The following is a 23,562-nucleotide window of genomic DNA, read 5'->3' as shown; positions in this document are numbered from 1 at the left end:
AAAAAAAAAAGAAATCTGGTCCTGATACAAACTTGAAGTAAAATCTGATTTTAAATAATTTACAAAGTATTTATATTCCTATTAAGAATGTAGAACTCTTTAGCTTAATTGAAACTTAGAAATTTTACCTTGGGCTACTGAAGTGTTTACATGTCCATTCCAGTAAACATACCACTGAATTTACAAAGCTGACTGTTGTAACAACAAACAGATCTCTCACTCCAATATCTTACATGAAAGAGAGAAGAAAAATCTGTCAACAAGGTAATTAAGGAGACGCATTTTGCTATTTTTACAGTCAGAGTACCACTATTTCTTACATTTCTAGGGTGAAACTGTAATCTTTTTACTGTCAAAATAATTACAATGAAACAGACTAAACAGCATCAAAGTTGGCAAATGCTATTCGTTACAGTCATTTATTGGAAAAAAAACATACTTCATTGCATAGGTAGTTTAACAATCGTATGAAACTAACACAAAGAAAGTCACTTGGCATTGTGCTTTACAGACATTAAAATAATCAATTTCAAGTAAATTTAAGGGCTTGATTTTTTAAAATCTCTTCTAATGAAATTTTACTTCATAAAAATCTATAAGCTTACAGCTAAAGATAAGATGAAAGACTAAATCATGAAAACACTGAAGAAGCAACAATGACTCAAATAACAGCCAAGTAATTTGCTCTTTTTACATGAATTCTTTTTTAAGACATTTTATCTTCACAAAGGTTGTAGAAGAAAGTAGAACTGAAAAGAATCACCATGGCAAGTCTCAAGAAGTCTGTCTCATGTTCTGTGCTTGAAGACAGGTTACCTAACATGCATTTGAGTGTTGCCAAACCACACTGGACACTACTGAGGAGGGAATTTGTTCCATGAATGCACACCACTACAATGCATTTGTTCTTTGTTCTGGAGTATCAGAACAAATTGAAGCGTGGACAGCTACCACTGGACTTTGTCGTCCTTTTCCTTTCTTGGGCCTTTTCTCCTTTTTAAGGCAGTTTTTTAAGGAATTCAGGAGCCTTTATAGTGTTCATGATGCAATATCTATGGTGCAGAACTCTACAGGACACAGGAGCTTCTAACCAGCAGCCAGAGAAGATTTTAAAGTCTTTTATTTTCATTCTGAGTCCTTAATCTTCATCGCTTGAAGGACAATGAGCTGCATAATCAAGATTAGGAAACGTGATGGGCAGTTCTCCCCATTTCTTGAAAATCTCCTTTGTTGTTTTCTTGTCTTCAAAAACAACCACAAAATTTCTAATCTTTAGACAAGGCAGGTCAAGACCTCGATAAACCATCATATTTCCCCAAGGCTGTAAGTAAAAGGAAACCATGTTTCAGACACACTATCATTAGACATGCAAAGACAGATATAAACAACATAAAAGTATGAAAAGAATTTGTTCCTCACTTGTCCACAATCTTTACATATAATTTCCACATTTGTCTGGTAATCAGCATGCTTGTCTTGCAATGTCCTGTTTTCTCTTATATGGTAAAGATGTCTGAAAAGCAGTCAGAAAACATGAGTCAGAATACAGTGGTCATTCAAAGCTGTGCATGGCCTTAAATACACAGTGACAGCTATTATTGAAGTCAGACATGGAAACTAGAAGCAGTAAACTGTCTGACTTTTGCACAGACAGAACCAAAGAAAACAGAAAGTCGTATTACATGCTTTTAAGTAATGGTGACATATAAATGTACTCCATGCCATCTTTCGTAGCATTTTATAGAACCACAGAATCATAGAATCACCAAGGTTGGAAAAGACCTCTAAGATCATCCAGTCCAACCGTCCACGTATCACCAATACTTCCCACTAAACCACGTCCCTCAGTAGAGCATCTAAATGTTTTCTGAACACCTCCAGAGATGGTGACTCCACCACCTCCCTGGGCAGCCCATTCCAGTTCCTGACCACTCTCTCAGAGAATAGGTATTTCCTAATGTACAACCTGAATCTCCCTTGGCACAAAAAAAATGTGCCAGGGGAGATTCGATGGACATATATACAATTCACTTTTTTTCAATATATGAGCACTAATTTCTCATTAACTCTTCAAGAAGTCTATACAAATTATACCAGTGATATGTCTCAATGAAAGAACAAATTTGAAAGGCAGTGACTTTGCAGGATAGCTACATAATTAGAAAAGCATGACTTATTTGTAATGTATAATACCCATTATAAAATTACTGTGATAAACTGAAATTGAATTAAAACATTTTCTTGGCTTCTTAATTTCCATTATAAGTGAGAAAAGAAAGTCACTTCTTGCCATCCTGGCACTGTTTAACATAAGTAAATGTTTAACAAACTAGATAGCGTGGCATCTTTTGCAGTGGAGATATGAAAAAACAAGAACATTAGGAGACATATAGTAGCAGCATCACCAGCATGAATAATCTCTACATGTACAGTTGTCAATGCACAGCTCATGATCAACATGTCGTTTATGAGTCACTGTCACTGCTCAGACTTTTATCTGGGGTCTGTCAGTGGTATTACTGAGTTTAAGATTTGGCAATACTGAAAAAAACCTGTTCATTTTTCCCCTCTCCCAGGGCCTAAAGGACTACAGACCCTGCACAACCCCACTGAAAACGAAATCCATTTCTGTCTGAAAGAGACAAACTAGTTCATAAACACTTACTGGAAATCTTTTTTCACACTGACATGATGCATATTTTCAATAACTCGTATATCTTCTCCAGAACATATCACCTTGTGGCAATTCTTGCATAGGAATGTTATTAGTGAAGGGTTTTTCTTATATGTCTTACGCTGATCTCTCTTTGCCTTCATTCGTTTTTCCACTATACTTTGCAACTGAAAGTCCTGAATCTAGAAACGTACCAATAAGACAATATTCTAGTGGAATGATCATAGCAACCTTAGAAATCTTAACAGTAATTTCCATAAATTGTAGATCCTTACAAGTAAAACATATTCTGAAAATGTAATTCAAAATGATATATTCAACAAAAAATAGGCTGTCTAATAAGATATGTCTTCAAAAGGAAAAAAAGATATCACGTAATAGTAATACAATTTCTCTTTCAGTTACTACACTGAATTCATTGACAGCACTTTTAGTCAATTTTCCCAATTTCTTTTACCAACAGAAGGTGCAGAAACAAATATTGGCAAAATTACTCAAAATTATATGTAACAGCTAATATAATTTAAGTTTTTCTTCCCTTAATAGTAGAAAGTATTCCTTACAGAAGAATTCCTTTGAAAGCCATCAGCCTTCTTCAATGGAAAAGTGCAGAGCTATAGCGGATACCTTGTTTAAATATTCTTCTGGTGGCATCTCTTGGACACGTTGAATGGCCTTATACATCATATTTTCACGGAAAATATTTACATCTTCACGTTCAACCGCTCCTGAGCCACTTGAAGCCACAAGTGCATAAGTGCTCTCATCAGCTCGAGCTCGACCACGGGCCTACAATTTGCAAAGAACACAGTATAAAAAACACAACATCCCAGCAACATCAAACAACACTTGTTCGTATTTTGGAACAATGGACAGGTACAACAGTCTTATTGCAGTCCTTTACGCAATGGCTCCACAGAGCTTTTTTTTTTTTTTCTTTTTCCACTTAGTCAGATAAAGAATCAGTCAATACCATACACTGTTTCTCTATTATCATTGAAAATACCTGTGAAACAGTATCCAGGAGATTTGTCATTAGCACAACATTTTGCAAAGCAGAAACCATATTTTGTCACCAAAAAAATAAGCATCCATATAAATATCTCAAACATATTTACAAATTAAGTGAGAACATAGACAAACTATAATATCTCTTTTTAGCTATTGGCAGTACAAATGTCTTTATACATTTCATTTATTATACGAATTGGAGAGTTGTAGCCATGTAGATGTATTGTCCAGTGGCCATTAAAGCAATGAATTTGATTGATTAGGCTGGAAACGCACATAAACTTAGAAGTCTATCTTCATTACTCAAAGACAGAAAGTTAGTTTCAACCAGGCCTCTGGTCATATCCTCTTATCTTTTCTACATCAGGCATAAGACAGTTTACTAGTTGTGTAGAGCTTTAAATGAATTTTACACTGTTCCACATGGAGGCAAATTTTATATTACATACAGATGTAGGTATATGATTCACCATTTGTGTATTCCAAACAAAAAAGCACTTTTAAAAATAAGTGAGGTATGCAATAAACTCCTACCTGCACCATAGCAATTTCATTGGTGACCAGACCATAGCGAATAACAATGTTACACTCTTTGATGTCTAGGCCTTCCTCAGCTACAGTAGTAGCAATAAGTAAGTTTATACTTCCACCTCGGAATTTATCAATGACTTCCCTTTGCTCATTCTGTAAATAATATTAATAATAACAATAATAATAATAATAACAACAACAACAACAACAAATACATCAATATATTAACGTTCAGTATTAGTTTCTGACATTAGTTTCTTGTAATGAAGAGGATTAAAGAATTTTAGCTCAATCGTTTCAGAGTGCAAACATTAGTGTCTTCAAAAACTATGTTTAAACACCTTTTAAGATCACAAATGAGAAGTTTCCTTTGAATATAAGTTTGGTGCCATGTGTGACAGAGGAGGGAGAAGAAACCAATCTTTTAAAAGATAACTGAGCTGGGAAGTTGTAGTTGATGATTCCAATTCAGAGATGCTATGAATTTTGATAATATAGTTCTTTCTTCTATATTTACAAAGTTTCTTAAGTAGTTACTAAGAATTTCATCTTATTTCATCTTATAGTACAATCTTCAGTACTTCAGTTCCAAAATAGTTAAAATTCCTCATAACTGCATTTTGTTGCTCTCCTCAGAAAAAAAAACACAACCCACAGTGATTATGCTCATAATAGATATAGCATCCAAAACACAAACTTCTGAATTAGTTGAACATTTCAAATAAGCTTAAGCAAAGAAATACAAGCTTTGTAATATAGTCAGTTTCAAAATGTAGAAGCTATTGGATTTAAGTAATGTAGTCTAGTGATTAAAGAACAAATTTTCGCAGAAAACAAGCTTATTTTTGAGTTAACAATTCGTGGTTTGTTTTTTTTTTTTAATCTGAAAAGAGGTGAAGTAAATTAAGTCTTCACTAACATCCTTCATGCTTAAATGCTGGAGTAGCAATTTCACAGGATGTAAAACACAGAAAAAGTCTTAGCAGACTGAGGCACTTAATTTTGAAAATGTTAAATTATCAGAAAGACATGTGAAGTTAACACAATGGTATGAGATGGACCAACTGTTAAATTTTCATTGTGAATTTTGGCAAATTTTCTTTCAGTGATTGTCAGGGTGAAGAGCAGATATAAATTTGTATAAATTGATTAAATGATGATATCAGAAAAAGTCATCATTAACATTGTAGTTTACTTCATTTTTCAATTCAGCCACTAAACTGTATATTTAATTACTTAACTATCATACTCCTTCTACTGATATTTTGTTCACTTTTTTTTTCTTCATATGACTCACTACAACTTGTGACCCTACTGACTACATACTCCACTAGGAAACTATTGCCTTTTACTCCTACTGTCACAGAATCCAAGCACCAAAAAAAACTTGCTTCTAGTGGAAATAAAATTAAAATATTGTTACTCATCTAAGCTACAGCCTCTAACTGTAAGATGCTGGCAGATGAGAAAGCAGAACTCTGGGCTCCAAAATGCAGTCCTTTGTACTAGTACTAAAACAGAATGTTTTCTCAAAAATATGTTCAAGATTTTAACAACATAATGCATATTTCTGTACCTGAGTCATAGGTTTAGTTTCACTATTGTGTCCAGCACCAATAAGATAATGAGCTTTGATTCCCACTTCTTCAAATTTTGGGTTATCCATAATCCAGTGGTATAGAGCTAAGGCACTTTGTCGAGTCTTCGTGAAAATAATCCCTCTTGATTCTTCAGTCTTTGTAAACTCTTCCATTAAAGTGTTTCGGAGCTTCATTAGCTTCTCATTGTCATATTCTGGCTTTCTAGCCAACTCTTTCAGTTGTTTCTTTTTTTCTTTAAAAACAGTAGATATGAATTAAGAAAAAGTAACCAAGTAAAATAAAAGCTCTAGAAAAATTCAGCAAGAGCAGTTTTCTACATACTTCTCCCAGCATGACAAATTCACATCCAGTTCAAAGAACTGTGGCATGTTTATTTTTCCATGTTCATTAACCAAAATAAATTACCATTCACTTCTAACGTACACTTTGCCTATACCTCGTGTTGAGAATAAGTGGAAAAAAAAACACTGCCACATACCAAGACTGGTGCAGAGTTAACTGCGCTCTACTAAAGAGTTAAATCACAGCTTATCATATTTGCTAAAGTTTAAAAACAATTGAAAAAGTCTTACTTGGAAAAACAGATTAATATGTACAGTCATCAGTGCTGACATTTTCCATATACATTTAGACATAATTTGTCCCTAAGAAACTCACAAAAGCAGGAAACCCTTTTGGAAACCTGTAATGTTATACGTGCCAGGATTGTTGCATTCTTTTCTCTATTGAAGCTTTCATAGACATTTCATTATGTTCAATGAAAGGCTTGGTGAATGACTCTCTTACACAGGTATTATTGCCCATGATCAGGAAGGATCCATCACACTTTCTTTTTTTAATTTAAAAATTTTAATATTTAAAAACTTATGGTCAAATGACCTTATAAACACAACAATAGCACTTAAAGATGGAGAAAGGAGAAGGCTTGTGTTGACACTACAACCATTTGCAGGTTATTGTTTGACTAATCCACCTTGTCCTGTGAAATGGTACTTATGCTGCAGTAAAATCCATCTTCTTTTGCATCACTCAAAAGCCAACCTATCTCCTTATCACTGTAAAGGCAGTAAGAGAAAAAGAGGCTGCAAAGATTACAGCACAAAGGACCGCATAAATTCTCATTCTAAGGTGAATGACTGAAAAAAATGGCAACTGCTTTTGGCCTCTGAAATTTAGCCTTCTGTTTAATTGTCTCAGTAACAACTCTACTTGGAACTTCCAGTCTCCTAGTATGTAGTGAAATGTTGGGAAATGCTGGGAGAGGGCTATTTAAAAAAAAAAAAAGCCATTGAACCTTACTTTTGTTCCATTTGCACAAAGTTTTGTCCCTCAAGAATATATAATGGAATATACATTCTATCTACCTGTTAGAACATCCTCAGGGACATTTCATTGGAAAAAAAGGAGAGAACAATTTTTACTTACAATGAGCATAAAGGAAGTGTCCTTATGCCAAAACTGAAGAACTTCTACTCCATGTTTGGACATATAGAATCACAAAATATTTTGGACTGGAAGGGCCCTTAATGACCATCCAGTCCCAACCCACTGCTGTGATCCCACTATATCAGGCTACCCAGAGCACGCTCCAAGCTGAACTTGAATGCCTGCAGGAATCGTGAATCCACAGTTTCTCTGGGCAATCTGTGCCAATATTCTCTGAGTAAAGAATTTCTTTCTAAAATCTAAACTAATTCTCCCCTCTTTTAGTTTAAAACCATTCCCTCTTGTTCTAGCACTATCAGACCGTGTAAAATCACACTGTGATGTTTAATGTACTTCGTACTTTATGAATTGAGACATTCACATATCTTCATAATAAATAACAGTGCAATTTTCTATGAAGTAATAATCAACGGGCACATGCAAATTGATTTCTAATATTTAAAATTACCATGTATTTCTAGCTTACCATGAAATAAACCCATTAAAAATTCATCTGTTTCATCCTTTTTTGATACTAATGGTTCTTCATCATCATCACTCCCTGCTGTCTTCTTCCTTTTTAGCTCCTTATAAAAGTTATTTAGGTGATTGTATGCATCAACCATTCGAATGGTATCATTGATTTGCAGTGCATCATTATATTTCTTCAAGTGTTCTGCACAGACACGTTCCTTGCGTTTTTCTTCTTTTGCAGCTAAAGGTTAACAAAACATAAAAAAACATTTAAAAATTCCAAAAACAGCAGATAAACTCAAAGCCAAGGTGCTTTCTCTGTGCACTTACCTCTTCTCTCTTCCCTAATCACCCATTGTTCATAAGGCTGAGATCCAAACTCAGATTTTGGATAGAGTTGGCAATATTTTTGAATATCTTGCATGATCTCAATAATTCTTTCTCTAAATGGATCCTACAAAGAAATGGATTACTAAAGTAAGTATTTTCTGGCAAGAAGAAACACTAGACCTAGCTATTCTGGCTGATACCAAATTAAAAAAAATATATAAAGTTCAAAGCCAAGTAAGGTCGCTACATGCATTTACAATCATCAAAAACAATAGTTCAAAACATGATAAAAATTTTGGTGTGAATATTATATTTTTAGCACGTGTAATGTCAAGGTCTTTTGATCTTCTGAACTACAGAATCAAATATGTAAAACTTTTTTTTTTTGATACCATTCTTTGAAAGGGAAATGTAATTTCAACAGTTATTTGTCTGATAAAACATACCCTTCTTTTGTCATCTGCAATCACAGTCTTCTTAAATGGATCCTTCACCTGATTCTTCAGTTGGGAGGCATGCTCTGTAACAGTCATGATTCTGCATGCATCAAGATTGGCACAGATCTATAAGAAAATAATGTGTATTTTTGTTTGGCTTATTTAACATGAAAAATGAGTTAATGCAACATACCTTCTCAATTATACATTGATTTTTTTTTTTCCAGAATCTTCTGCATTTTTTTCTTATTAGAAAGGCAAATTCTTTGAAGAGAATTTGAGAACGCAAAGCAAGTTGCTTTTGCTTTTTAGGCCAGAAGTGATTCTTTCACATAAGAAAATGTTTGCAGATGAGGGTGCAAAGCAGGTAATTTGAAAAGGAAAATATATCACCAATACTTCAGAAGAAAATATGTAACACTACAAAACAAATAAAAAGAATAATGAAATAGAATAAAAGAAATGTCACGTTGTTATTCTAGCAATCTTGACATATATGTAGAAAATAATTTGAAATGATCTTTCTTGGAACTCGGAGAAAATTTCTACACTAACTGCACAACTGAAATAGATTTTTCAGTATTTGATCTCTCCTCAGAAGACATATGCACGTTTAAGGAAATGCTCTTTTTTTTTCTTCTTTTTTTCTTTTCTTTTTTTTTCCCCATGAAGAGTTGTCTGGCAGGCAAACATTACAGTGTCTGAAGCAGTAAGTATCTATTTGAACTTGCAAATTCAGATTACATTTCTTTACGCAGAAAAGCCAGCATCTTAAGATTTCACAGATAATCTTTTTTTTTCCCCCCCCCTTTTCTCCTGGCCTGAAAGTTTTTTTTCAATATACCTCATAATTACATATATTTCAATAGAGCATAACAGTTTCTTGCAGGTCTCACCTACTCAGTTTCACATTTTGTTCTTGTGCAATTTACTAGTCAGGAATATTCACTGAAGTACTATGCTAAATTCTACTTTTGTATCACTAATTTAAATCCATTGATTTTCAAGTTAAATAGTTTCTTTCAGAATCACAGTTGTTTTAGGCACAGAATCTAACCAGTTATCTCCAGTCATGTGTTTATGGAACTACACACTACTCCCTCTCAAACAGAAACTCTTAACTGTTGAATCTTAACTGTTGAAAACAAACAAATTTGCTTGCTACCTTCATCTCACAGGCACCTTGTTTCAGCTTGTTTTCAGTAGCCAACTTCATTTTTCACTTTCCTGCATCCACATACAAGCAGAGCTTAGTTGCTCTGGAAATATAGATGTAAAATACTGTGACCTCCCTAGGACTTAAAATATGCAGTAAATTTTAATCCAGTCATGTAAATTTAATCCCGTCATGTAAATTTTTTTTAATTTAATATTAATTAAAAAAAAAAATCTCTGTGCATTTCTTGCCTTGAATCTCGAGAGTTTTTTTTTTTCAAGAGTGCCAATCTTTTTACTTCTCAATTCATGTAAGTAGCCTTTATTTGTATAGTGATTTCCATTAACTTGTAGTGGGACAATTTGCTGAATGACTCTAAGATGAATTTCCATACATATACACAAAAAAATTTCAGATTATATATTTGGAGCCCAATGCTATAAGGTTTTACTTTAGCAAAACAACATTTCTTTGATGATTTGAAAATGAAAGGGCAGTTTACTTTCAGAATATGTTCTTCAGCTTTCGGTCTGGATTTTGCACCGCCGACTCCAGGTGAGGCTGTGAGTCCCAGAATCTGAGGCTGTGGAATCAAAGGTTTGTTTTCTTTTGCCTGCTTTCTGTTCTTGATCTTATCTTTTAAGTAACGTCGCATGATATTGTTGTAAACACCTTCCTTTTGAGTGTGATGGCACTCATCAATAATCATGAGTGAAAAATCTGCGGGAAAAAACAAAAAACAAAATTTTCTTTCAAATGTAAAATTGTTTGAATAAATCTTCTTACAGATAAGGACAATGTTGAACTGATTGTTTATTTGAGTACTAATTGCATTAGAATATTTGAAATATTTGAGTAAGAAGTGAATGGACCTGTATATATTTAATGAACTTCAGAATCTTTTCTGCACTCTTGACGTGCTAAGTAGTTGTACATTTTATGTAATGTAGAAAACTTTTCTGTTTTTGCAAAACCAATCTAATGGCATAAGAATTTCAGATATTTTTAATAACCACCATAACAAGTAATAATCAGTGATAAGAACATACTTTAGTTCTACTCTGTACTATCTTCCATAGGCATAACCATAAATACATGTGACAAAACATATCACTTGTCTACACAAATGAACAAAACACGTTAGAAGTTCTTCAGATATTCTAAAAAGTCCTGTGCTGGTCAAAATATGATTTCATTTTATAGACAAACAGAGATTGTCTCACCATTCCTGTCCAAATGACAGACATTACTCTATGTCATTGGAAATAAAACAGATGGCAAGGCCCCTACCTATCACCTCTCTTTTGTAGATGAGGAAACTGATGAATATTCAGACAAGGTTTCAGTACTTTTTAGTCAGATCATATTTACATGCAACAGGTAGAGTGCTATATGATTAAAAAAAATTAATAATATTTCTTGCTTTAAATATCTCAAAAAATATAGAAAACATCTCATTTGTCTATTTATATATGCAGATACTGAAATATATTTCAATGTTCTGATTAGAAAGACTCGTGAATGCTATTTCTCTAGCAGCATAACTGGTTTATGGAGCTCCTGCCCTTCACAATTACACATCAGTATGTTCACAGTGCTGTATCACTACAATTTTTCCAGCAACCAGCAGCAGAAGTTGGAAACTAATAGAGAGAACATTCTGAATCGGCTTTTCTGTGGAGAAATCAAGTAACTTTGTCTTAGAAGAACATGAGGAAAGGTGGAAAGTGAATAAGGGAAGTGTTGTTTAGATGTTAATCTAGAGAGTACACTAATAAGTGTCAGTTTTTCAGTTATTTTGTCAAAAAGGAATTACTTCTGCTGATTTTGACCATTACATCATCAGTACACATTCCGTTTATTATCACAGAAAAATGGTATCACAGAATGTCAGGAATTGGAAGGGACCTCAAAAGATCACCTAGTCCAATTCCCCTGCCAGAGCAGGAACATCTAGGTTAGGTCACACAGGAATGCATCCAGGCAGGTTCTGAATGTCTCCAGAGGAGGAGACCCCACAGCCTCCCTGGGCAGCCTGTTCCAGTGCTCTGTTACCCTCTCTGTGAAAAAAATTTTTCTCATATTTTTATGTGGGATCTCCTATGTTCCAGTTTGCAGCCTATTACTCAAGAAAGACCTGACGCACCTTACTAAGAAATTCGTACACAGAATTTAGAAAGTCCACAATGAACAATGAATTCAGACCTTGGTAAAGAGTGTGAACACTGGATAAAAGGAAATTAAGACTGTCCTTTTCATTTCACCTGTGCTATATCTAAAGCAGACCTCAGTGGAAAAAGATGAACATAAGTATGAACAGAAACTAGAAATAAAATACTTAAGTAATTAGCATGGTTTATGCAGGCTGCAAGTTAACAAAATTGTAGCCATAAAAATGGAACTGGCTCTACTCAGACTTGCTTGGTTTGGTTCAGCTGAACTTGCTAGCACAGGTATAACAACACGGGAACATGGGAGTACTGTTTGTGGGGCCACCTCAGTTCTGAAAGAAATATAATTCCCTATGAAGGGGACTTTGCAAAGTGTGAAACCTATTAAAACAAACAAACAAACAAAAAACCACAATGATGCAGGCTGCTTGGGACCCAACTCAATTCTATCTGGTAAGTAGTTATTGTAGAAATGTTCTGGCACCTCTATACCTCTGGCATTCCCAAATGATTTAGATTTGTGAAGGTGTACTCGGGGACAGTGTAAAGGAAATAAATAGAAGAAACTCCATAATGCTCTACCTAAGTTAAAAAAAAGACATTCTGAAGAAGGGGAGGCAATTCTGGGATACCTAAGGGATTCTGTAGGAGCGGGCATGGATAAAGCAGTACTCCAAACAACACTAGCCACTGAGACACCAGCTGAAACCTCATGTTTCTCTGCTGTCATTGTAACAATCATACAATTTCTGCTGTACCAATTCTCTTTGGACTTGATGATCTTTAAGGTCTTTCCCAACCCAAGCAATTCTATGATTCTCTTATTTTGAAATCCACAGTTGTCCCCTCAGCTACACCCTTCTCCATCTAGAAAAAAGTTACCACATGCAGATAGAGGGAGATCTTAACTTTTCACAGAGAAGAGCCATTGCAGCCCAAATCCTGAAGCAATGTTTTGTTCAATCATTAGCAGACAATAACACATCCTTTCTGATCTCCCAGTCATATCTGCCACTTTAATCCTTTGGGCAAATAATTTCACTCAATTTACCTTATATCTTTTGCTTTCAACTTCCTTAAACAGTTGTAGAAGACATTATAAAGCAGCCAGAATGTAGTTAGAATTAACCCTACTAATGTTAGCAAAATGGTAAGATTTTAAAGAATGCAATTTTTAAGACAGATTGGCTTCTTTCTTGTGTGTCACTGTATTTCTCAAAGTACTTACTACATATGTATTTCTAGTAATTTTTTCCAAATTCATTTATGGCCCCTGTATGATGTAATTCAATGTTCTACTAAGGTCAGAAACAGCAATCAGTAGAGCTTATTTGCATGATGAGCATGAGTTATATAAAATGGGAAGTACAAGTAAATGCAAAAGTCTAATTTGGCTTGAAAAACCTGCATGTTCATTATCTAAGTTCTGGTTTTGACTCTTGGAGTACAGCTTCCATTTGTACAGTCAACTGAAAAAAAAAAAACACATTAATTACTGAATCTGGCACACTTTTAATCTGTAGTTTTCCAGAACAGTCATACTTTCAGCCCTTCTGTAAAAAATGTCAGAATAAAAAAACTTGCCTGACAAGTGGACACCTTCATCTTCTTCAGTGGCATTTAGCAATGAATTCTCCAGGATCTGTGCTGTACAAATGATGACATCATTTCTTTTGACAACTTCAGGAAATGAGATTTTCAGCTCAGAATCACCACTTAAACCAATAACTTGATACCAGCGTTTCAGGAATGGATTAAACTCCTTTCGTAAATGCTGTTCCACTAACGGTACCTGAGAAAAACAGTTTCCAAAGAATTTAAATCACAATATACACAGAACTAAAAATACATGCTTATTTGCCACAGATGTTAGGTGAGTGTACTCTGTGTGAAAAAGAACTAAACATCCCCTTATTCACTATGGAGTAGGATATTAAAAAAAAAAAAAGGAAAAATAAACACTAAAAATCCACAAACCAAGCTCTTCCCTGCAACTGTTCCTATGAAAACTTTCTGACCCAAAAACTTTAGTTTAGTTGTGTCTTAGAAAGAGCAAACTATGTATGCTCCAGCTCTTCAGCTGAGCTTATAATATACTGTCAATTCTATTCTCATGGGAGGATACAGATATCTTTTAATCTTTAAAGGAACTTCTTAAATGCATTTATATACTTCAATATTATAATAAGAAAAGTTTAGTTCAGATTATACACTCTGAATTTAGCTGTAACCATTACAGCAATTATCAGAAAATCTGACAAGATATTACTTAACTAGTGCAACTCCTTAGTAAATCCAAACAGATAATGTGAAAAATACATTTTTAAATGTTATTTTAATTAATCCTAACAATAATAATACTTTTTATCAATAACGTAGTTATTAGGACACAGGTAAATTCCCACTTGCACAGCAGTAAATTAAAATAATTAATGTTTGCACCCATATAATGGAGATGACAGTCCAGGGTTGTATGACTTCAAACATAGCTACATCTGCAGAAGTTGGGAAATGTATTTACATTCACTTTAGAAGTATCTTACTAACAGTGCATGAGGTTTGAAAAATACTATTATTTTTAAAGAGACCAACATACCTTATTAACAAGTACTATAACTTTTCCTGGCTCTGATGCTTTTTTCTTCTTATCCAAGTGATCTTTGGTAATGTAAACAGCCACTCTGGTTTTACCACTGCCGGTAGGGAGACATATTATTATATTCTCCCCATTCAGTGCTGGTTTTGCAACTTCCATCTGGTAATCTCTGAGGATGAGATCTGGCTCAGGTGAAGCTCTGCCCTCTGCTTCATCTTCACCTAAGGGTACAAAGAAATTTAAATATCAAACAGGAGGCATTTCTCAGAACAACAAACAGATGAAAAATGTAAAAAATGTTAATTTACTGTAAGATGCATCTTATGAATAAAGAGAAACATGGCATATGAACATAAGAAATGCTGTTCCTTGGACTTGTGCAACTCCAGATCAGAACTGCTTTACATCCACCCACCTATCATGTTAGATGGAATAAGCCACTGTACATCTTCACTCATGTACATTAATATGTTTGTATTATGTCATGTATATATTCAAATGATATAATTCAGTACACTGAAAACAAAAAAAAGTGTTCAGAGCTGCAGTTTTTGTAATATACGCAATCTTATGTGATGCGCTTATTTAGTTTGTTGCAAGTGAACTAGCTTTTTAAATATTTCCCAGAGGAAGGGAAAAAGAAAGATGGAGACTTAAAAAGACGATATAGGGACTACTTAAAAATTGATGAAGAGAGTCATAAAGATCAAATAGATGAGAAAATTAAATTGCCCACACATGATAGAGCTAACTGCAGAACATGACCAGCTATTCATGGTAGACTGCCCTGCCTCCAGATACACTCATACAAAATTCAGTCTGAGCTGATCAATAAAAGGCCATGCACATTTACCACCCAAAGGCAAAACCTTCCATCAAAACACAAAATGTAGTGGCAGAGAGTCCAGATTCATTGTTCATAGGTAAAACAAACAACATCCGAAGGTTAAAAGGGATACCACAATTTCAGGCAGTGAGAAAACTGTGTCAGGTCTCTGAGCTTATATATTTTTAGGAAGTCAGAAATCATATATATGAATATAAGAAGCATTTATTTCAGTGTAGTCCTGGGCATATTTTCTTTCTACAGGCACGTTTAAATTTGCCTGTGTACCATCCTCAGTGAAGAAGAGACACAAATTTTATTAGACTAAAAATGAAGATAAAACCCTGTGACTTTATTTCCTGATGATACTAAATGAAGAATCATGGGGATTTTATTAACACTGATACATCATACACAAAAGAAGTGTTTTTCTAGTACCTCTTATTCCATTCAATAAAATTAAACTAACAAGAAGTAATGAAGCTTGATAAAATATTGCTGATGGAAACACCTGAGTACCATTTGTAAGTGTTTTTTGCTTGTTTTACCTTTTAGCATGAGTGCAATACTACCTGGAACACAGGGAAATTTACACCAGAGATTACTGGCTGTCACTTATCTGACTTCTACTACTCTCTTTTGAGGAAGAATGTTGTTTGCTTTCTGGTTGACTAAATCCAATAGTTCAATCATATTGAAACTAGCACTTTATCACTCATCTGTTTGGTTAAATTTCAGAATCCTAACATCCTCAACTAACTGTTTATGCCTAAAAACATTTAACTTACCTGCCTCCTACTTTCCTCAGCCCCTCTTAAGATAAAGGTAAATACAGAAATCTTTTCAGAGGATGTGACTCCATTAAAAATTTTTAATCATGTACAGTATAACTTCAGGGAAGCTGTCTGCCTTCATACAATGCTCATCTAAACTGCTGCTCTAGCCTAAAAGAAACATAATAATTATTCTTCTATTGTCCCAATTCCTACACTTTTCTTGAGTGTAAAATGATGCTAGCAATGCAACTAAAACCACATGATTATTTGCTTTAAAAATCTAAGTCCCATCAGTGCATTAAGATGCTACATAAACGTCTCCATTAAATACAAAGTCTCATGGCAAAATTTCAAATTATGAAATCCATAAATATCAAAAATTCCATCTTTATCTCCTTAGCTATTTTTCTCATACTTTTTTAAATGAGTTTGCTAGGCTACAATAAAAAGCATTTTTTTTTTAATATATTTTTAAAAAATCCAAGCGTAAGCAGAACAAACAGAAAACAGTAAGTGCAAAAAAAATCTGTTCTGTATTCTTCACATAACTGTAGGGATTTATTTTTTGGTACTGAACTACTGGATGTGGCCAATGCCAAATTCACTTAATAGATTTTTCAGAGAAGTCTTAAAGGATGATGATATACATATATATGTGGACACATCAGTAGTTTTTTTAAGCTCAAACAACTGTTTTGTGTTTGACCACAAAACAGAGGTTTCTGTGTCCTGACATTTCACGTGACAGTGAGGAAAAAGTCCATTATGAGCAATGACTCACCTCAGCTGACAGAAAAATGCAAATTATATTCCTTAGAGCTAACAACACATGGGCTAAAACCCTATCTCTAGCATAGCAATGTCTAGTATTTGACATACCTTGAATTTTCTGAGTTTTTAATATTATTTTTAATTTTTTAATATTTTAATATTAAAAAACGTTTTTAATATTAAAAATGGTTGAAACTATTTTAAAGCATTTACAGTAAACACTTTGCAGGCATAAGATATATAACAATTACATTGACCTTATTGGCCTAGTACTAGTTTTTTTAGTCAGAGTTTGCTCGTGAGGCACACAGATTTTTCTTAATCCTTGTACAAGACACCAACACAGAACAAACTTTGTAAATGCTAGACTCTAAAAGACAACTGATACTTGACTTCTCTGTAGGCAAAAACTGTTCACAGTGGTGGCCAGCTGTAAGTGCATTCTGTCTGAGGTGTATTGATTAGGTTGCTTTTACAAGTAATTCTACTAAATTGTTTAGGTCCAAAGGTTCATTATGATTCTTACAGGTACCTAGGAAATGCTTCTCCTCACCTATAGATGCCTCTAAAACCTGTCTTTATTCTCTTTTACTACCCCATGCAGGAGCCAGGCACAATTTAGCTTCTGTTAGAACAAAAGAAGCATATATATGCAGCTGTATCTTTACAGACAACCACACTAGATTACTTCTGGAAGTTTCTTCTAGCCTATGTATTTCCATTCTGCATCACTGACCATTTGTATGATGACAATACCTCAAAACCTACTCAGAGGATCCCATTAAATTAAGTCTTTGGGGGGTCAAAACTTAAGTTCAGACTCAATGAACTGGTACCTGTTTTCCAAAAAAATAAGAAGTTTGTCACCTTAAGTTTGTTGCTGGAGTTCATCTAAAAGTTTCCGTCAATTTTTGTTTTAGCCCATTCACAGAATGCCTGTGCTCCAAGCTTATTTTGCAATCATTGAACACCAGAAAAGAAACATACCTGAATCACTGGTCGGGCTGCTCCGTCCCAGGTTTTCATTCAAGTTACTTGCATCTCCTACAGCAACAAGTGATTCTAAGTGAAAAACAGAAATAAATATGGTGTGGTATATTTGCTATACAAATATAAATAGCCAATGTGTGTAATTTGCTCTCTCTCTCACTTGTCAAAACAGACAAATGTCTGGAAGGGATGGCTGAGGTCTAATTTCCTTTCTTACTGAAGAAAAAATGGAATGAAAAATAAAAATCAAAAACACTGCAGAAGAAAGGCTCATGATTAAGTATATTCAGCATTTATTTTTTCCTTGCATGAAAGTAAAGTACATGACCACCTGCACTATCACCTGTAGTCCTATGTTCCTTTTCAGAAGAGGGTGAAGAGTAAAAAAAAAAAGAAAGAATAATGTGTTGGATAGTAGGACATGCAGTACTGCTGGCAAACTGAAGACAAACATTCTCTTATTCTATTTATGCCGCACATGTTGTATTTGTAGTAGAAGAAAATCAAAACCAGGACTGTGATCTTTTTTTAGAAAAATTTCTTGTTTTTTTTTAGAAACAGGTTTTTTTTCATATAACATATAAAGCACGAATCATAGCTCACAAGTAAAATAAAGCAGAGGGATTATTATTATGTCCTCTGAAAGCAGAGGAAAAATTTTGTTAACTTTACAGAAAACTTGGACATCACCAGAGAAATACAGCAAGTTTTCTGTTGATATTCTAATGTTAAGCTCTCCCTCTGCTGGGCAATCGATATATTGCATAGATAATTTTTTAAGCCACAAAGGCAATTCATACAGATTTTTGAAAACTCAGTCATTTTAACATCTGAAGAGATACACAATTCTACTAGAAAAATCTTCCTCAGACAGACTCATCCTGCACTGTTTGTCAGCTTCCCTGCAGCACTCTGAAACTCAACTCATAATGTGCGTAAGAAATAAAGCAGTAATACAAGCAAACTATTTTCGGCCATGGTTGGCATTCTGGACTACAAGCACACACATTGCTGGCTCATGTTGAATCTTTCATCCACCAACACTCCCAAATACTTCTCCTCACAGCTGCTCTCAAGTCATTTGTGCTTGAGATCACACTGATCCAGATGCAGGACCTTGCACTTGGCTTTGTTCAATTTCATGATGTTGGCATGGGCCCACCTCTCAAGCCTGTCCACGTCCCTCTGGATGGCATCCCTTCCCTCTAGCGTGTCAAACGTACCACTTTGTTTGGTGTTGTCTGCAAACTTGCTGAGGGAGCACTCGATCCCACTGTCCACATCACCTACAAAGATGCTAAGTAACACTGATCTCTTAGAAACACCACTCATCACTGGTCTCTACTTGGACATTGAACCATTGACCGCAACTCTCTAAGTGCGACCGTCCAGCCAATTCCTTATCCAGTCAGTGGTCCATTCATCAAATCCATTTTTCTCCATTTTGATGACCAAGATGTCATGTGAGATAGTGTCAAATGCTCTGCACAAGTCCAGGTAGATGAGATCAGTTGCTCTTCCTTTATCCACTGATGCTTTAATTCCATGATAAAAGGCCACCAAGTTTGTCAGGCATGACTTGCTCTTGGTGAAGCCGTGTCGGTTACCACCAATCACCTTGTATTTATTTTCCAAGTGCCTCAGCAGGGGCTTCAGAAGGCCTACTTCATGATCTTGCCAAGCACAGATGTGAGACTTGACTGGCCTTCAGTTCCTTGGATCTTCTTTTTTTTTCCTTTCTTGAAAATGGAGGTTATATTTCTCCTCTTCCAATAAAAGGGAACTTCACCAGACTGTCATGACCTTTCATATAAGATGGATAGTGGCTGGGCATCTTCATCTGACAGTTCTCTCAAAACCTGTGGATGGATCTCGTTGGGTCCCATGGACTTGGGCACTTTCAGGTTCTTCACTTACAGCAAGCAGATCTACTTTCTCCATCTTCTTATCATCGCTTTCTTGGGTGGTGTGGTTAGAACCATTGCCAGTGAAGACTGTATCAGAGCACCTCAGCTGAGCACCTCAGCTTTTTCCACATCCCTTGTGACCAGGTCTCCAGTTTCCTTCCAGAGTGGGTCCACATCCTTCCTAACCTTTTTATCATTAATATGCAAATACATATTTATTTATTTATAAATAAATAGGTATAAAAAATAGCTATGAACCATCAATATCCATAGAATGGGCAGAAGTATTAAAGACTTTAAGCACCTAATTTCCCAGAAATCACTGCAATTGAAGGAAAGTCACTTAAAAATATATTCACAGCAGGAGCATGATTTAAATAAATATTCCCAATTATTATGTAACAGTATGCATTTAATGTCATCTTAAAAGAATGCACGGTCCTAAAGAAGGATAGAAGAATAGAAATATTCTTTATTCTAGAATAGACAGAAGAAAAACATCATTAATCACAATGCATGTTCCAAGACCTGACATGCTATTGAGGAGCATTAACAGGAATTCCAGTGCTGAAAATCACAGAATCACAGAACTGTAGGGGTTGGAAGGGACCTCTAGAGATCATCGAGACCAACCCCCCTGCCAAAGCAGGTTCCCTACACCAGGTCTCACAAGTAGGCGTCCAGGCAAGACTTGAATATCTCCAGAGAAGGAGACTCCACAACCTCCCTGGGCAGCCTGTTCCAGTGCTCCGTCACCCTCACCGTGAAGAAGTTCTTACGCACATTCGTGCGAAACTTCCTGTGCTGCAGCTTATGTCCGTTTCCCCTCATCCTGTCTCCACGTACCACTGAAAAGAGACTGGCCTTGCCACTATGGCCGCCACACCTCAGATATTTATAAACCTGGATCAGGTCCCCTCTCAGTCGTCTTTTCTCAAGGCTAAACAGACCCAGTTCACTTAGCCTTTCTTCATAGGGGAGATGCTCCAGGCCCTTCACCGTCTTTGTAGCCCTCCGCTGGACTCTTTCCAAGAGATCCCTGTCTTTTTTGAACTGGGGAGCCCAGAACTGGACACAGTACTCCAGATGAGGCCTTACCAGGGCAGAGTAGAGGGGGAGGATCACCTCCCTCGACCTGCTGGACACGCTCTTCTTAATTGCACCCCACAATGCCATTGGCCTTTTTGGCCACGAGGGCACACTGCTGGCTCATGGTCAACCTGTCGTCCACCAGGACGCCCAGGTCCCTCTCTGCAGAGCTCCTCTCCAGCAGCTCATCCCCCAGCCTGTATTTGTGCATGCAATTATTCCTCCCTAGGGTAAGACCCTACACTTGCTTTTGTTGAACCTCATCCGGTTTCTTACTGCCCAGCTCTCCAGCCTGTCCAGGTCTCGCTGAATGGCAGCACAGCCTTCAGGCGTGTCAGCCAATCCTCCCAACTTCATATCATCAGCAAACTTGCTGAGGGTGGCCACTATCCCCTCATCAAGGTCATTGATGAAGATGTTGAACAAGACCAGACCCAGCACAGACCCCTGGGGGACACCACTGATTACAGGTTAACAGCCAGACACTGCACCAACAACGATGACCCTCTGTGCTCTGCCAGTCAGCCAGTTCTCAACCCACCTCACTGTCCACTCATCTATCCCACACTTCCTCAGCTTTGTTATAAGGATGTCGTGGGAGACAGTATCAAATGCCTTTCTAAAATCAAGGTAGATTACATCTACCGCTCTCCCCCCATCCACCCAGCATGTGACAGCATCTTAGAAGGCCACCAAGTTGGTCGAGCACGACCTCCCCTTGGTGAACCCATGCTGACTACTCCTGATAACCTCCTTTTCTCCCAGTTGTCTGGAGATGGTATCCAGCACAAGCTGTTCCATCACCTTTCCAGGGACAGAGGTGAGGCTGACAGGCCTGTAATTATCCGGATCTTCCTTCTTGCCCTTTTTGAAGACCGGAGTGACATTGGCTATCCTCCAGTCTTCAGGGACCTCCCCTGTTATCCAAGACCTCTCAAAAATGATGGAGAGCAGTTCGGCAATGACCTCCGCAAGCTCCCTCAGCACACGTGGATGCACTCCATCAGGTCCCATGGACTTGTGGACCTTAGTACTGCCTAGGTGCTCTCTCACGTCCTCTTTCCTGACTAAAGGAAAGTCTCCCATTCCCCAGACCCTCTCCCTAACCTCCTGCGGGAGAGCCTTTTCACTGAAGATGGAAGTAAAGAAGGCATTCAGTATCTCTGCCTTCTCAGCATCCCCCGTTACCAGAACCCCCCCCTCACTTAGTAAGGGGCCCACATTCTCTCTAGTTTTCCTTTTGCTGTTAACATACTTGAAGAAGCCTTTTTTATTATCCTTTATCACTTTAGCTAGATTCAATTCCAGACGGGCTTTAGCCTTCCTTGTCGCATCCCTGCAGGCCCTGACTACATTCCTATATTCTTCCCAAGTGGTCAGACCCTTTTTCCACATTTCATAGACCTTCTTCTTTCCTTTGAGCTTGCGCATGAGCTCCTTGCTCATTCACACAGGTCTCCTGCCACCTTTTCCTGATTTCTTGCTCACAGGGACGCACCAATCCTGAGCTTGGAAGAAGAGCTGTTTAAATGCTGACCAGCTCTCAGAGGCCCCCTTACCTTCTAACACCCGAGCCCACAGGATAGCTCCAAGCAGTTCCCGGAAGAGATCGAACATGGCTCTCCTAAAGTCCAGGGTAGCAATCCTACTTATTGCTTTGCTTCTTCCACTCAGGATCTTGAACTCTACCATCTCATGATCACTACAACCCAAACTGCCCCCAACCTTTACTTCCTTAACAAGTCCATCCCTGTTGGTGAGAATAAGGTCCAGCAACACCCCTCCCCGCTTCGGTTCCTCCACCATCTGCATCAGAAAGTTGTCTTCAACGCACTGCAAGAACCGTCTCGACCGTGCATGCCTGGCCATGTTGGTCGGCCAGCAAATATCTGGATAATTGAAGTCCCCCACAAGCACCAGTGCCTGGGAACATCCAGTTGCTTTTGGAAGGCCTCATCAGCCTCCTCATCCTGATCAGGGGACCTGTAGTACACACCCACAACAGTGTCACCCTTACCAGCCTGCCCCTTGATTCTCACCCATAAGCTCTCCACTGCAACATCACTCTCCCCCAAGTGAAGTTCAATACATTCTAGCTGCTCTCTCACATAAAGAGCAACTCCACCACCCCGCCTAGCCAGTCGATCTTTCCTAAAAAGCACATAGCCCTCCATGACAACATTCCAGTCATGTGAGCTGTCCCACCACGTCTCTGTGATTGCAATGAGATCATGACCTCGCGACCGCACGCAGAACTCCAGCTCTTCCTGTTTCTTCCCCATGCTACGTGCATTAATATACAGGCACTTAAGAGAAGCAGCATCCCCCCAACCCCTCTCCAAGCCTTTGAACTCCACTATCTCCACCCATCAAGTTCTGTTTGGAGCCTCGAACTGCCCCCTCAGTCCCAGCGGTCCTCATTTTGTCCCCTTCCCCCTTCATACCTAGTTTAAACACCTGTCAATAAGTCCCGCCAGTTCCTCAGCTAGAACCCTCTTTCCCCAAGGAGACAGGCTGCATCCATTTGCAGCCATCATGCCAGGTGCCGAGTAAATTGCCCCATGATCAAAAAACCAAAACTCCTGCGTTTGCACCAACTCCTAAGCCATTTGGTCAAGAGATGAGTTTTTAGGCTCATCCCAGTATCGTTTCCTGCCAGTGAAGGTACAGATGTAATAACCACCTGCACACCTGTTCCTTCAACTACCCGCCCCAGTCCCCTGAAGTCATCTTTGATAGCCTTCAGGCTTTCTCACCAACTTCTTCACTGCCAGTCTGTACTGTCAATAGTGGATAG

General features: G+C 37.1%; 1 protein-coding gene across 1 annotated transcript; it reads right to left on the bottom strand.

The window, feature by feature from the left end:
* Window positions 1-325: 325 nt before the first annotated feature.
* On the bottom strand, window positions 326-19,710 carry IFIH1 (interferon induced with helicase C domain 1). The gene is made up of 14 exons (XM_010713814.3): window positions 19,615-19,710; window positions 17,767-17,881; window positions 14,407-14,627; window positions 13,395-13,602; window positions 10,142-10,359; window positions 8,493-8,609; window positions 8,047-8,170; window positions 7,730-7,957; window positions 5,793-6,049; window positions 4,220-4,369; window positions 3,302-3,463; window positions 2,666-2,856; window positions 1,420-1,513; window positions 326-1,321 (listed from the first exon to the last, which is right to left on the bottom strand). The coding sequence occupies exons 1-14, from the start codon at window positions 19,708-19,710 to the stop codon at window positions 1,139-1,141; spliced, it is 2,364 nt and encodes a 787-aa protein (XP_010712116.1). The 3' UTR covers window positions 326-1,138.
* Window positions 19,711-23,562: the final 3,852 nt, after the last annotated feature.

Source organism: Meleagris gallopavo, chromosome 7 (assembly GCF_000146605.3).
Source record: "Meleagris gallopavo isolate NT-WF06-2002-E0010 breed Aviagen turkey brand Nicholas breeding stock chromosome 7, Turkey_5.1, whole genome shotgun sequence".
NCBI classification, from domain to species: Eukaryota; Metazoa; Chordata; class Aves; order Galliformes; family Phasianidae; genus Meleagris; species Meleagris gallopavo.
The sequence above is the reverse complement of the archived record's forward strand: the minus strand, read 5'-3'. Positions and strand labels throughout refer to the sequence as shown.